The sequence below is a fragment of the Ambystoma mexicanum genome, chromosome 5q (assembly GCF_040938575.1).
Source record: "Ambystoma mexicanum isolate Mex_15411 chromosome 5q, UKY_AmexF1_1, whole genome shotgun sequence".
NCBI classification, from domain to species: Eukaryota; Metazoa; Chordata; class Amphibia; order Caudata; family Ambystomatidae; genus Ambystoma; species Ambystoma mexicanum.
Genome location: NC_090933.1, coordinates 128,405,325 through 128,421,407, shown reverse-complemented (window position 1 = coordinate 128,421,407; position 16,083 = coordinate 128,405,325). Strand labels below are relative to the sequence as shown.

The window sequence follows — 16,083 nt, the reverse complement described above, 5'->3', positions numbered from 1 at the left end:
CGTGCCAGTAATACTGTCCCTAGTGTGACGTCCACTGTACCCATGATCCCTCAAGCGTGTAGGACCCTGAGATTGTTTTTTCTGTCATACTTGTCGGAAGCATTGCGCAGAGTTCCCTGGCTTTCAGCCACATTTTGCTAAATATCATCTAATTTCCCCATTCTTCCACTCCCACGTCGAGACATCGAAGATCGACGCCAGTCCGGAGAACAAACCACCGTCGAGAGCTGCACAACGGACTTTGGGCCTTGGAAGGCCTCTGGCCTCGGCCCGGGCCTTGGAAGGCCTCTGGCCTCGGCCCTGCAAGTAGGGAGAGTGGGGGGTGGAAACATACTATAACATACTCTACACTCTTATTTTTCCCACACACACTAGCCTGCTGCAACAGGGTGGGTATGGAGGGTACCCCATTTAAATTTTGCCCCAAGTGCAACCGCAAGTACCCTTGGGTTGACAAAAATGCCACCTGTAACCTCTGCTTGCCGAGGGATCACCCCGAAGCGAACTGCAGAGCGTGTAGCCGGTTCAAGGCTAAAACACTAAAGGACCACTCGACCAAACGTTGGGCCCACCATGCCAGGCAACTCGAGGCCATGGAAGCAGAGGGCACCTTCAGTGATGGCAGCGATGCCGTACTTTCGGACTGCGAGGGCAAAGGGGTGTCGAAAGACGCCCAAGCGCAAGTCCCCGACCTCCGAAGATTGTCCGGCAGGGCAGTTATGGGGAACATACTCGGCCACACGAGAGCTACCCACACCACTTCTACACCTAAACACTCGAAGTCCAACCGAGACTCGACGCGCGTGTCGAGTTCTCGGAAAGAGGCACGAAGAGAGCGGCCCACTGAATCGGTGTCCTCTGGGCGTTCACGGTCAAGATCGCCGCACGACATGAGGCAACCGTCCACAGTTGCCAAAGGTGCCTCACTCACCAAAGTCACAGAGGTACGCTCGTCAGAAGATGAATCCGACCTCCAGCCCCAGGCCGCACACCAGAAGTCGGCTCCTGCAGACCGTTCGGCAGCTGCTTCCGAGTCCCAATGTGCTCACTCGAAAGAAAGAGACATTACCCCCGAATCTACACGCCAGGTGTCAGAAAGCTCAGAGAAGGTGAAACCATCAGGGAAGCACTCTTCTACCGCAGAAGAAACCATCTCACCCTTCTTCTGCACCACAGACACATAAGGACAGTTAAAAGTCTTCAGATGAGCATAAATCCAAGACTCCTGTCCAGGCTGCTAGGTCCAAACAAGGAATAGAAGGGGAGCCCTCTCAGGAAATGCTCATTCCCAACTCCAGAAAATGGACCAGTGAAGATATAGACAGGGTAATGACTAGAATGTCCTCCCTAGCTGACTTCTACTCCAAGAACCCAGAGCACTTCCTCACCTATACCCCGGACAGTGCTACTCCTTCAGGATCCAGAGATCCTCAGCCCCCTACTAAGAAACCTCGGGTTGAGACTCCAACTCGGACTGATTTTAGATCCTTTTTACATACAGCCTTACGCTCAGTATGGTGAGGATCCACAACAGTACGATGAGGATCCAGACTTGGTAACGTTTGATGACCAAACTGGGGTGGACTATATTGGGGACGAGGGCCAAGAGGGGGAGGAAGATGATGTCGCAGAAGTCTACAGGATAGACTCTCCTGTTCACAAAGAACCTCAGGTTACTGACTTTCCGGTAGACAACCAGCCCCTCTTAAATGAGGTCTTGGCTAGAGCGGCGGAGCACTTCCGCATAGACACTCAGGGGGCACAGGTTGAGAGGGACTTTGCAGAAGAACTAGTGGGAGAGAAGAGACCCATTGCCCAAGCCATTCCAATTCTCAAGTCCTTCCAACAGAGAATTGATCCTTCCCTTCTTACTCCTAACCTCACCAGGGCCGTAAACCCCAGAATCGAGAAACTTCAGGGCCGCCCAGTCAGACCCACTTTACATAAGGGGTCAACTGAAGCCCAACTACTTGGTAGTTACTAACACCAGAAAGAGGGTGGGGACACCTCATCATCTGAGCCCCCCGCACCCAGACAAGGAGAGCAAGAGAATTTACGGGTTGGGAAGGAAGGTAGCCTCCACTTCCACTTAACAGACAAGGATTGCCAACACCACCACTCTGCTGGCAAGTTACAGTTGCCACCAGTGGGAGCAGGTAGCTGCCCTCATTGACTCCACACCGGAACCACTAAATGGTCAGTTGGCCCAGGTCGCATTGGAGGGGAGAGCTGTGTCCGGTTGCATCCTTAAAGCAACCTTTGATGCCGCAGATAACGCGGGCAGGCTCATAGCAGAGAGCATGGTCATTAAGACGCATGCTTGGTTAAGACAGTCAGGGTTTAAACCCGAGACACAAGCATCACTTATTGACATGCCGGTGGAACTGAATCTCCTATTTGGCAAGGCGGTTGAGGACGCATTAAAAACTGCCAAAGACGAGTATGATACTCTGAAATCCCTGGGACAGTTGACCAACAAGCCCTCTAATTAAAGAGGCAATGGCATTTTCGTCGCCCACGCGGCCATAATTCACGAAGGGGCTCCAATTATACACAGGGGCAGGGTACATCATGGGGTAACAACCAGCAGACTACCCAAAGTTACGGTAGAGGAATCAAAAGGGGCAGTTGTAGAAGTAGAGGCAGCCCCAGCAGAGGCGGCATGCCTCCCGCAAAATAGTGACACTACGCTCAGGGTCCCTTCTCACTAGGGGTGTACCGAACTTCGGCTTCGAGTAAGACTTCGGCCGAATTTCGGCTGAAAACCATTTATTCGGCTTCGGCCGAATGTTTTTTGAAAACTTCCTCGAAGCCGAAGTTAAAAAAAAAAAAAAAAAAAATTTTATAGTCCTCCTATGTTTGGCAATCTTCTCTCAGTGTGAGAGACGGTAGCCAATCCTAGAAGGTAGAACCGTGGGAGAACAGCAGCAGCCAGTAAGCTGCTAGCTTACTGGCTGCTGCAAATAGCACAAGGGAAAATTCCTGGAAGCACTGCGTGGTAAGCCCTCTCGTGTCACCCTGGCTTGTCTCTCCTCCTGTGCCACCCATACCCGCCTCCCTCCTCCCTTTCTCCACTCCCCTAACCCCACGGCTACCTCTCGCCCTCTTACAGAAAGAGACTCAAAGTCCACAAACCTTTGAAATCCGAAATGATGCCCTCCAGGTGCGCATTGACGGCTGGATCGGACATCTCCTTCATCCCCTCTCTGGCTAACGTGGAAAACGTTTGCAAAAGTGATCCTTGGAGGCTCGCAGAGCCTGGAAAATCAGCCCCGCCTTCCTTTCGCCCACCCTTTCCCGTTGGTGCTTTCAACAGATGAAAAACAAACCGAAATGTTAAAAAAAAGCACCGAACCACATTAAAAATAAGGAGCCCAGATCACTTTTAGTGCGGGTTTTGATGCCGTTTTTGGCAGTAGCGGGACTATCTCATGCAGTGTTTATCTCATGGAGTGTCGCACTTGCCGCATGTGTTAAACTTTGCATTGCTGTTTGTGGTGATTGTGTGCTGTACTTACCTCTGAAACGTGGTGAAGTAAAGCACGCAGTGTTTGTAAATACCGCACAATGCAGTTAGCGCCATCCTCATAGGCCCTTTTTTTTCCCGACAAGACAGCAAGAGCAAAACAGAATTGCCGTTTCACAAACGTAGGCTTCATATGTAAATGTGGCAAGTCCACGAGCTCATGGATAGTAAAGCTACATGGCTGAATACAAGCATGACTGAAACCAATTAACTAAAGGTGTACGGCATGTAGATTTCATGATCCTGGTAAACCGATTCTCTCGGGGTGGTCCTGCAATTTGGAACTCTTTGTGGACAGGTCTTGGCTGACTTCTTGTGAGGGCAGCACTGTTGCTTGATCTTTGTGACATTGACATTGGTTCGAATTCAATGCATTAGAAAAGACTATAGCTTGGCTTGGAAGACTAACACACGTTTAGAGAAAGAGCCGAGATCAGGAAGTTGCCCGGGAGGCGCGCCCGATGACTTCTGGGCGCATGGACTGCGATTACTTTCTAATTTCTATTTCGGGTCTCCCTGTATCACCCCCTGTCACAGGAGTGCGGCGAGGAGGAAGCCCCCTGAAGGTGGGGTGGGCTGGCTGAATGAATGGGAGGGATGAAGAGTGATTGGGAGAGAGGCTCTCCTCTCAGTACACATGGGCACACACACGCACGCAGATCACATTCTGCAAGGGGGCTGCCACCTTGGGCCTCCCGCCCTCCAGCCCCCACTGCTGCCTAAACATTGGCTGCCTCTGCTTTTGATAACCTCTTGCATTGGACGTTACCCCCTGAGGGCCAAGGATGGGGTTGGATGAGCGCATTGTCGGCCTTTTCTGGAAGAACTTGTAGCCCACCCTGACCTACTGGAGCATCTTCTTCAGCTTCGGCCTCTGCATCGCCTTCCTGGGGCCCACTCTGCTGGACCTGCGGTGCCAGACCCAGAACTCCCTGCAGGACATCACCTGGGTCTTCTTCGCTCAGCAATCCTGCCTCCTGCTGGGGACTGCTGTGGGAGGGCTCTTCAAGAAGACATAAGGTGCCTGCAAACCCGCTAAATGGACACAAACCTGCTGCTACACCTAAGGTAACATGCTGCACTAATGCAATCCTGCTGTACCTAAGCTAACATGCTGCACTGATGCAACCCTGCTGCACCTAAGCTACCATGCTGCACTGATGCAACCCTGCTGCGCTGATGCTATTCTGCTATACCTAGGCCAACTTGCAACACTGTTGCAAACCTGCTGCACCTAAGCTAACATGCTACCTTGATGCAAACCAGCTGCACCTATGCTAACATACTACCGCAAACCTACTGCATTTCAAACCTCTGCTCTTACACTAAAGAAATACACAACAGCAGCAAAAATGGTCCATACAGACTAAGGGGAATGCGTTTCTGTTTTTACACATTTACATGCGCGTCAATGTGAATTTAGGAAGCAAATTGAAATGTGTAGAAATGCCCGCTTATTTGTGCAAATGCTCAAATGGGGTTGAAAAGAGCATCTGAATGTGTGCATCCATGCTGCATGCATTCACCTGTTCTTTACTGTCTTGCGAAGCAGTATTTCTCATGTGCTGGACAATGTATTTAAAAAAACAACTATTCGGCTCACTATTCGGCTTCGGCCGAATAGTTTTGCTAACTATTCGGTATTCGGCCGAATAGTAATTTCACTATTCGGTACACCCCTACTTCTCACGCATGCCCAGTAGGGGGACGCATTTCCAACTTCACCCAAGCTTGGGAAGGGGTCACATCAGACAGATGGGTGCTGTCCACAGTGTCCACAGGATACTGCATAGAACTGCTTGAGCATCCCCGAAACCACCCTCCACGTCCAAAGATACATTCCTTGGACCACCAAAAGATCCTCCTCGAGGAGATTGTCAATCTTCTAGCAAGGACGCGATAGAACTCGTCCCGGGCAACCAGGTAAACAAGGGTATTTATTCAACTTACTTCCTTGTGCCAAAGAAAGATTTGACAATGCGCCCAGTGTTAGACTTATGCCCTGCAAACAAGTATGTCAAGCCCCAAAAGTTTTGCATGACTACTCTCCAAGAGGTACTCCCGCACCTAAAAAAGGGGGATTACATGGCAATATTGGATATGAAAGATGCCTGTTTTCATATTTCCATGTTCCCAGCGCACAGAAGATTCTTGCGCTTCAAAGTGAACAGTCAGCACTACCAGTTCAAGGTGCTGCCCTTCGGTATAGCCTTGGCTCCAAGGGTATTCACCAAGGTACTGGCGGTGGCACACCTGCGCAGGGAGGCAATCCCGGTGTGCCCTTACCTGGACGACTGGCTCATCACGGGGGAGACCCCAGTAATTTGCAGGTCAAACATTCAAAGAATGATCAACCTCCTTCGAATTGGGTTTCTCCATAAACGAGAAAAAAATCAAGTCTGGTGCCAAGCACCTCCAAACAGTTCCTAGGAGCTGTCTTAAACACTCAAGAGGGGTTGGCCTTTCCATCAGAGGAAAGAATTCGGAATCTACTACTGCAAATTCCTCCATACCAGCCCGGTCGTCAGAAAAGGGTGCACAATGCGATGCGTTTGCTAGGCATGATGGCGTCATGTATTTACCTGGTCCCCCACGCGCGCCTGCGCATGCGACACATGCAAGAATGGTTGGCGAAACAGTGGTCTCAGGCAAGTGGTCAGTGGGACGATCTAGTGGTCGTTTTGCCAACACTTGTACAAAGTCTTCACTGATGGACAAGAGAGAACCTGTCAAAGGGGAAACCCTTTTACGATCCAGAAGTGTACAGGCTCTAGTCGCAACAGACGCATCCCTGTCAGGGTGGGGAGCACACTTCCTTCACCACACAGCACAGGGTCTCTGGTGTCACACAGTAGCCAAGAATCATATCAATCTGCTAGAGCTTCTGGCAGTATTCAGAGCGCTTCAAGCGTTCAAGCTCCACCTGTTGAACCTGTTAGTGCAGATCCTGACGGACAGCACAACAGCAATGTTTTACCTGAACAAACAGGGAGGGACTTGTTTGCCAAATCTGTACAAGCTTGCCCAGAAAATTTGGATATGGGCACTCAGACGGAATATTTACCTGTCATCTCAACATGTTCCAGGGTATCTCAATTTGCTAGCGGACGCTTTGTGCAGAGATCCCCTCCCAGAAGAACACAAATGGTGTTTACGCAGAGAAGTCGTAGAAGACATCTTCTCACATTGGGTTTTCCCCACTACAGACCTATTTGACACAAGCGAAAACAGGCAATGCCCAGGATTCGCATCCAGGTTCCCTCAGCCAGACTCCAAGGGCAACGCCCTGTGGATGAACTGGTCAGGAATGTTTGCTTACGCTTATCCACCAACCCCTCTCATGAGGAAGGTGGTCAACAAGATGCACAGGGAATCTATGGCGCTCATCCTAGTTGCTCCCATGTAGGCGAGGCAACCATGGTTCCCACACCTACGCAGACTAGCGGTGTGCGAACCCATCACACTCCCGTGCTGGTACAACCTACTGTCCCAGCACCAAGGTCAAACAGTGCATCCTCAACCCAGCTCAATGAACCTGGCAGCATAGCTCCTGAAGTCATAGAGTTTGGACATCTCAACTTACCACAGAGATGTATAGACATCCTAAAAGAATCTAGGAAACCTAACACGAGGCACTGTTACTTTGATAAATGGAAAATGTGTTATCTGGTGCTAGAATAAGCAAATAAACCCGACTGATTGCACTCCTTCCAATATTGTCACATACATGCTCCAGTTGCTGGATGCAGGGTTGGTATTTAACTCACTCAAGGTACACCTGGCAGTGCTGTCAGCCTACACCACCTCCCACAACAAGGTTTCGTGGTGGAAGGTACCAGTGGTTAAAGCCTTCATAGAAGGGGTAAAGAGACTCATCCTCCAATTTCAAACCCACCACCTGGATGGGACCTTAATATGTGGTGCTTGCTAAATTCGTGGGCCCACCCTTTGAACCAATGCATAAAGCCAGTCTCAAACACCTGACCTATAAAACTGCCTTCTTAGTAGCCATTACATCCATAAGAAGGGTCAGTTAAATTCAGGGTCTGTCAGTGCAGGATCCTTTATTTACTGTTCATAAGGATAAACTGGTTCTACGAACACACCCTAGGTTTTCACCCAAGTTAATTTCTAAATTCCACGTTAACCAGTCCATTGAGCTTCCGGCCTTCTTCCAAGAACCCAAAAGCTCTGCTGAGGTGAAACTACACACTCTAGATGTGCGAAAAGAGCGGTCCTCTATGTAGGCAAGACCAGGCCGCTAAGAAAAACAGACCAGCTGTTTGTCTCTGTAGCTACAGGCAGAGAAGGAGATTGCATCTCTAAAGGTGCCATCTCCAAGTGGATAGTCAATTGTGATGTACATATATAGGGGAAGAAGCAGGTCTGAAACACAGCAATCATTTTCGTGCGTGAATACAATCATGTAGATTAGACACAGTTGCTAATGATACTGCCTCTTGTTTGCTTACTTTACTCTCCATATATAAGCCTCATATTTGTATGCATTGTAGACTATTTGTTTTGTGTGTATTAGTAGAAATATGTAGTAAGTGATGCATTATTAGCTACTTAGTACATGTTTCACAGTACGGAAAAGTCTGATACAGAAGCATTCACCGTTTTATTATATAACTTTGGAAAATTACAAATATAGCACATCTGTTGTGTATGCCGCAGCCAATACCTACATTTCTGTATGAGTAGGTTCCTGTACTAGATAGAACACTGCAATAGAATGTTCTGCGTGAAGTATGTAGTTTATTACACATCTCCCGATAATCCCCGATACTTTTTTGCCAACATTACATTCACAACCCCTTGTATGAAAAGTAAATCCACATGTGATGTCATCAGTGATATTTGTGATGTCATCTTTGATGTCCTGGGTGTTAGTCTTAGCAGTGCACAGTGGTGGCGCGAGTTATGGTTGCTTAGCTTACCATAACTGGCGAATTTTAGGGTTTTTCGATTTTACTTGTAGCCATAACGTCCTTTTAACAACTTTCTTTTACTGAATTTCATAGGTTTTTATTAGTGCAACTTAACCATAGCGTCCCTTTAACAAAGTTTATTCAGTGAATTTCATGGGTTTTTACCAGTGCATTCTATTTTCCTACAATTTATTAATATCATACTTACTAAATATAACAATGTGTGTCCAATTGACAGTGTCACCTTAAAACTCTTCCATTTCCCACCTTCTAGAATCATTTTTAACACTTCTATAGACTTTTTGCAACTATTCCAACTAGATTTGCATCTGTAGACCTCTACAAACATCTGGCTTCATTGCGGACCTTCCTGACAGTGCCACATGACCATACGCTGACGCGCGGCATGATGACATGCCCGAGAACCCGTACACACTTCACAATAAGATCTGTCCTTCGTGGACAGTCCGGAACTGCATTTTCTACTGATCTAGGAACTTTCAACTTCAAAATTTTCCTTGCACACCTCCTACACCTTTTTGTACTCATTATCCATTACCAATCGAGTACACAGTACATACTTGGAAGAATTTTATCAAAACTGCTTTTATCTTAAAAATGGCATCAGTTATTGCCATCCCTCCTCCCCAAGAGCCACCACCAGTTGGAGGACCTTCACAACAAAAAAAGTGCAGTACTTACAAAGACAATGAAGAGGACCAAGAAGATGAGGTAGAGGAAGTGCCTACTTCTAGCACCAAGATCGAATCATGGGGTTGTGCCAGTTCTTTGCTACTGTTGTGAGTGTACCAAAGGCTAAAGCTACCAAAGTGAAATGCACTGAGTGCAATACTCGGTCGCAGACTACCTGGACAGTACTCCTACGGGACCACCTCCATGCGCCGCCACACCAAATCCAATGCTCTCAGAAAGGTTATTCCTTTCTCAGCAAGAAGTAAGCTGTCTTCCTCCACCTCCTCTTCCTCTACAAATACTGTAACCACACAGCCTGATGTCTGCGAGCATTGGTGTGTTATAAATAAATAGAGAGGGCTATGGACCATTATCATCCATTGCAGCCCCTGAAATGGGGGATAAAGGCCATTAGCACCCCTGGTTCAAAAGCGGGAAACCCAGGGTGCTAGAAAACATAGATTTTTCTTCCTATATTAGGACGCCTGCGGTGTCCCACTGTAAGAAGGAAGAAAAATCCTTTTCCAAGACAGCCAACATGGAAAGAAAAGGCGGGGCTCCGTACACAGCCCCTCTTCCCTTGCCATGGCAGCCTGCAAAACTCTATGAACATATTACCACAAGCACGTTTTTTCCCTTTCAAACCTGTCCTACCTTCGAATAACTTTACCACATAGCCGGTCCCAGGTAGACATAGCCACTTTAACACCATTTTTCATCCCTAGCGGTAATGGCCAGTAGCCAGATTGTCCGCGTCATGACCTTATGCCATGACCCAGACAATATGGCTACTGGTCACGGCCACAGGCTATACCTCAGTCACCGAAGGTATATGATTATTTTTTGTACCTACATTATTACACTTGTCAAAAATAAAAAAGGGCACATTTGCAAAACCATGCTTTAATGTCCTTGCCAATGCTCCTCACGAGTTTGCTCAAAATCCGTCAGTTTTATTTTTTTTAAAGTGTCAAAATGTATGTACATACAATAGTCATATAACTTAGCCCCCACTTGACAAAGCCATTTAGTCTTTACACAAACATTGAAGGTTGGGTCTATAATCTGTCTCAAAACTTTTGTCCACATTCGTCAAATAGCAACAAAGTTATAAGCCATCTAAAAATGTTGAGACCCCCCCCTCTAATTTCGCCCACTCTTGAGAAAATCTATCCAAGCTTTAGAAAACCATTTATATCTAGATCCAAAATCGTTTTGCCAAATGTTGTGCAGATTCGTCAAATTACACCACATTTATATGCCTTTACAATATTTTGGGACCCCCACCTCTAATTTTACCCCCTCTTGACCGAATCCCACAAAACTTTGCAAAACCATTTAGCATTAGTTCTAGAATAAAATTGCAAAATTACATTCATTTTCATTTAGTGGCGCAAAAGTTATAAGCCATCCAAAAACTGCTTTTCCCCAATCCTGTAATGCAGAAATAGGTACCGATGTCCTAACAGATGTCCTAGGACATCTGATGTATCCGCGAACACCACAGGACTGCCCCAGGACATCTGGAGTGTTCGCGGACTTTCGGGGGGTGAAACAACCCATTTTTTGGCTTCTTATTGCCATATCCAATCCAGTCCTCATCCCCCCCCACACACCCCCAGAGATTGTTGAGTTTGACAAGATGAAATTCTGCTTTTTTTTGTGTTCACCGCGCTGTTCGTGGACCCCAAAAAAAGTCAGCCAATCCAAGATGGCGGACCTTCCAGGAAAATTGACACATTTCACATTTTCTCACCACCCAATCAGCGGCTGTGTCCAGATGTCTGCGGACCACACAAGTCAGCAAATTTTTCTGCCCAATCAGAGGCCAGTCCACCGACAGTACAGCCAATCAGAGGCCTGTCCGCGCCCCGAACAGAGAAGTGAGTCAGCGGACCGGACATAGATATCACAAATGATTTTGCCTTATGTTTTGGTTGTTTAAAAAAAAAAAAAAACTGGACGGATTTACACCAAATTACCAAAAGCAGGCTTTCGAGAGCAAGCCGCCGCTCCTGCCGCAAATTTGGTGAAAATCTGTCCAGCGGTTTGGGCTGTAGGCATGAGTAATGGTTTTTTTCATTATGTCTTTGGGAAAAAAATAGATTTTGGACCCCCCCCTTGACCAAACCTCGCCAAACTTTGCAAAAAGATTCAGAGTGGGCCATATACTTTTCTTTGCAGCGTTTGGTGAGGGTTCGTCCAGGGGGAGCGAAGTTATAAGCTGCCCAAAAAGTGTTCTTCCTATGAGATGAGCAATTTAACCATAACTACATGGCCGCTATATATATATATATATATATATATATATATACACACACACATATTAAACCGGCCAGTTTAATCTTACATCTAGCCAGATCAAAAGACCACCACACGGTCTTCCTCTTTGCCCTTTTTGAGCCCCAGCAGTAAATGTCATAAACCCCTGGAGATCAACCTACTCGATGGCCCAGGTTTCCAGTAGGCAAATAACATTGAACTCTTTTATAAACTAACACCAGTCGCTATCCACTAAATGTTTATCTACTCTAGCTATATTCCAAGACAGTAAATTGTAGGTCAACATAGGTGGTTCGCCAGGGGTAATGGTTGCAGATGGTAGTCAATCATCCCCCTTGAGCCCCTCCATTTCCTGGGCATCTTGGCTTATGTAATTCATCAAGGGAGTATTTTAGCGGGTGTTATTATGCTGTGTTCCCACAGGATGCCTGGCTTCCTTACTGTGTGGGATACCCGGTGAGTTCATCTCTAGAAGAGAAATAGCTGCTCTAAGTATATTTTGAGAGCATTGACCAAAATCCCTGTAACGAAATGTGTAAAAAAAAAAAAAACACCTGTTACATATACCATTTATACTGTGTACTGCTGACAATCAAATTACTCTAAATGATCTCACTTTGTCTTGAAAGCTGTTCATGCACCTTCATGCATTTTAGAAAACAATTTCATAATGAATTGAATACAATAATTAAAACAAGCGCACTCCTTTTTGTTGGGGCGGTCAGGAATCCAGCTGCATCATTGCAGATTTGTGGGAGGTGAGTGTCAAGATGTTTTGGCTTGTGTAGTTAAGAGCAGACTGGACCGATGTTTTAGTTTAGTTTACAAGCTGGCCCTGTTCTACCTTTTATTATAGAGTTTGTACTTTTGGATAAAAGATACAAAATTAAGTGTAAAAATTAAAGGACAAAAGTGCAATGTTACTGTTAGTTTTCCTTTATTTTACTTACAAGATACTGGTGAAACCTGCCAAAATGTTGTCCTGCCTGCTTTTCACCTTACCTGTTTGTTGTAGATGCTTCATATCTTGTCTTTGAGGGGATCTGGACATCTTAGTGGGTTACTATGACTGCCCTTTTCCTCGAATTAAACTAGGAAAACGTGCAAGCCTCGTTCTAATCATTTGTGGTCTTTATGATTGACAGGTCGATGACATCCTGGGGGAAGGCAGCGATGATAGTGACAGTGAAAAAAAGAAGGCTGAGGAAGAAGAGGCGCCACAGAGCAGTGCTGCAGATAGTATAGGAGCAAAAATAGAACCAAGGCCTGGATCATCTTCGTCAAGTGACAGGAGCTTGACAGGCAGCGTCCCCAGGTAGGAGGTTTTAGATTTACAGATCTCTGAAGGTGACATTTTGCTATGATACGTTGCAGGTAACATTTGATATTGTATTCTCCCATTTACCTGTATTGTAAGTTTGTGTGTGTTTATCTTAAGGTCTTCATTGATGAAGGCAGGTGGAACTATGACAACTGGGTTTGGTAAAAATAACCAAGTGCTGGTTTGATTCGTAATTGATAGCTTATCAAAACAGTGATAACTGACTGTCAGGAGCATTGCTGCTGTTCAGCTGACAAGAGTAGAACCCTAAAGCTTGACAGCTTTTTAATGGTTGAGGAATCGAAAGTGTGTGCTGGTAAAGGAGGCAAAATGTAAATCTGTAGCATTATTTGTTTCTCCTGTGTATCTTTTTTGTAGCCCTGCTCCAAATCGAGAGTTCCTAGTGTGCTTTACAAAAATATGTATTGACACTACGTTGAATTAACTCCTGAGATTAGTGTGTGTGGCACAGGAAGACAGAAGAAAACTAGAGTGAGTCAAAAAAGTAGGTACAGATCGACAGTGTGCAAGACAACAACATAAATCAATTGGCTATGAAAGTGCTAAATGAAGTTTACTGATTCTCCTGGCAAGGCGGCATTGATGATTGTGTCAGCAGTTTTGGGTGCGGGAGGTAGTTCCACATTTTAACAGCCACTCCTGTGAATTATTGTTTGCTTGGTTCTGAATCCCTGTGTTTCCATTTGCATTGCTTTTCTACTTCTCGTTTGAATACGTTATTCGGTATAAAACCATAAGGTAAAAGGAATACATGTTAAAACATACATATGAAATCCTTTTCCATTCTCAAAAGATAGAGATTCATTTGACATTTAGCCTTTTCCAGGACTTCATCCCTAAACAGTCCAAGCAGATAAAAACAGATTGGAATAAAACAAGTTCTTCACAATTCATAGCAAGAGGAGTGGAAATTTGCTGCCTCTATAGTGAGTACGTAAAAGAGAGTGGGCACCTCGACCAACTTTCAGCGAGGAATCTTGTTTACTTCCATCCTCCGTCTTTTCCAATATTTTCATTCTTGATATCCAGGCCCTATGAATGTAGCGAGCTACTGAGAGAACAACATGGTGCGCGAATGAGCCCCTGCAGAATTGTATTGCGGCCCTAGTGGAGCGTAACCTAGCCTTCCTTAGATATTGGCTTCTTAGTTCTTTCAATTTGATAAAAATAAACAAGAAATGCATAATGGTTTCCATATCTGAGTCAGTGGGGATTCTACCCGATCCCTGCCAAGCCCCAGGATTGAGTAAAACTGGCCAGAAGTAATGTTCCCATCCTGAATTGGGTATACGTATGATTATATACCTCGGATCTCTGGATCCTCCAGGTATTGTTAATAACTTTGTCGTGTGTAGATTGAGGATGTTTGAGGTTTGTGAGATCTGTGTGTCTCCTCCCTCCCCCCTTTTTAAATCAGAACTCATATTACTTATTATTTTTTTTTAAAATTGTTGTACTGCTGCTACTTTGTACTTTGTAGCATTGGTGATTTTTTATACCTGGATTGTGTTCTTGTTTTCATTCTTAACAATGCCAGGAAAAGCCCAAGGGAAAAGTAAACACTACAATTTACGGAATAATAAGCCTTATGGGAGAAATGTCAAATCTAACACTGTTTCACAATGTAATGATTCACTGCATAGTGTAGATAGAGGCGAAAGAAGGTATGGACCTAAAAAAAAGTACTATGCTACCTGGGAGATCTCCCATTCAAATCACTGATTTCTTTAAACCTGATAATGCAATGAATATTGAAAATAGTCAAAAGACGACCGTTCAGGTACATGCAAAAGCTGGATCGGGCAATTTGAGTGTAGCATCTGTGCCATCTTTTTGGCCAATAGACGATAATTCTTTGTTGAATCTGTGTTATCAGCTATACGGTTCCAATCAACTTGCTACCGAGAAAAGTAAAAACTATTTGAGTCAAGTGGTAGGTGAACTTAATAATGGAGGTACCTACAAAGAACAGAGTATACAACATGAAACTGACAGATTATCTAGCACCCCTTCTATGTTTCCTTCAAATAATATACCTGAAACAACGTCTAATATAGGAAAAGAAGAAGCGGTAGTAAATAACACGTTGAATCATGAAGAGTCTACAAGATAGATTAGCGGATCAGATAATGTTAATGCTCCTATGATTAGTATTTCCACTCCATCTTTGAACTTGTTGCATTTTGCCCTTAAAATACTGATCAAATTATGTGATAATATATACTCTGACTCAGGTACAAAGTCAGTACCTTAACATCCTTATGAATAATGCGAAGGCAACAGACCAGAACATAGTAATGACAAGAAGTTATTGAAATAGATGAAAGTAGCAATTTGGGAGTGAATATTGACACTCTAAAAGACCCAAATCAATTTGATGAAAAATCGGTTCCTAATAGACCTTCTAAAAAGCTAAAGACAAATGAACAACTTAAGAAAAAAACAAGTAAAAGGCACTAAAAAGATCAAAAACTATCAAGAAGAAGAGATTGTCCCCTCTCATCCTCTTAATTCCACAACGACATCTTGTAAAGATCTGAAAATTAATAAGAGGCGGGCCCGAAAGCGAGCAAATCGGAAAAGAAGACAGGAAATGAAATCTGGCATGTTAACAAGTTGGCTACTTCAAAATAACAAGGCCAATGGAAAAAAGAACTACCGTTAGAGGATGAAAGTTCTGACTCAGAAAACGAATTGGAAGGGTCTTCAATTAGTTCTGTGCCTACGCTCTCTGATTTAAAAAGGAAAAGTGATGTTAAAAGGGCGACAGTTCATGTAGAGAACAAGTATGCCCCCCTTGCTGATAAAGAAGATAAACAACTTGATTCACAGATTGTGATAATTGGTGAAAAAGTAGATAAAAGAACAAAGAATCCTATTAATAGACCCTTTTTACTTAGCTTATTTGCTTAAATTCCAGAATTGAGAATGTTTAAATTGTGTGATTTTGAATTTATCGAACCTATCAGGAGACAGTTTGGGGCAATATCTAGAGTACATTGTGTTTTGCCTGCAACTGCCAAGATAATAAGAGCCCAAGGAGAATCACTAGACTTTCTTGGCTATGATTTAGATCTAGATATTACTAAGGAAGAACAGCGTTTTGTATGTCAAGGGTGTAATATTGGGAAAATAGGAGACCTGGGAAAAAAGATATTGTTCCTAAAGAGGTCTCAGATAATCAAATTGGAATACGCTGGCTACAACAAGTGGTAGAGATGATAAAAAAGCCTGTCCATGAGTATGTAGGATTGTGTCGTGGAACAGTAGGGGACATGCTCATTTTATCAGACCAGGGCAATCAT

At 44.8% G+C, this 16,083-nt stretch overlaps 1 protein-coding gene across 1 annotated transcript in view; it reads left to right on the top strand.

Moving 5' to 3' along the window:
* The window catches only part of CTDP1 (CTD phosphatase subunit 1), a 1,764,689-nt gene that overhangs the window by 1,279,878 nt on the left and 468,728 nt on the right, over positions 1 to 16,083 (top strand). Inside the window, exon 12 of the mRNA XM_069620649.1 lies at positions 12,582 to 12,751. Coding sequence (XP_069476750.1) covers positions 12,582 to 12,751 — 170 coding nt within the window. The remainder of the gene's footprint in view (positions 1 to 12,581; positions 12,752 to 16,083) is intronic.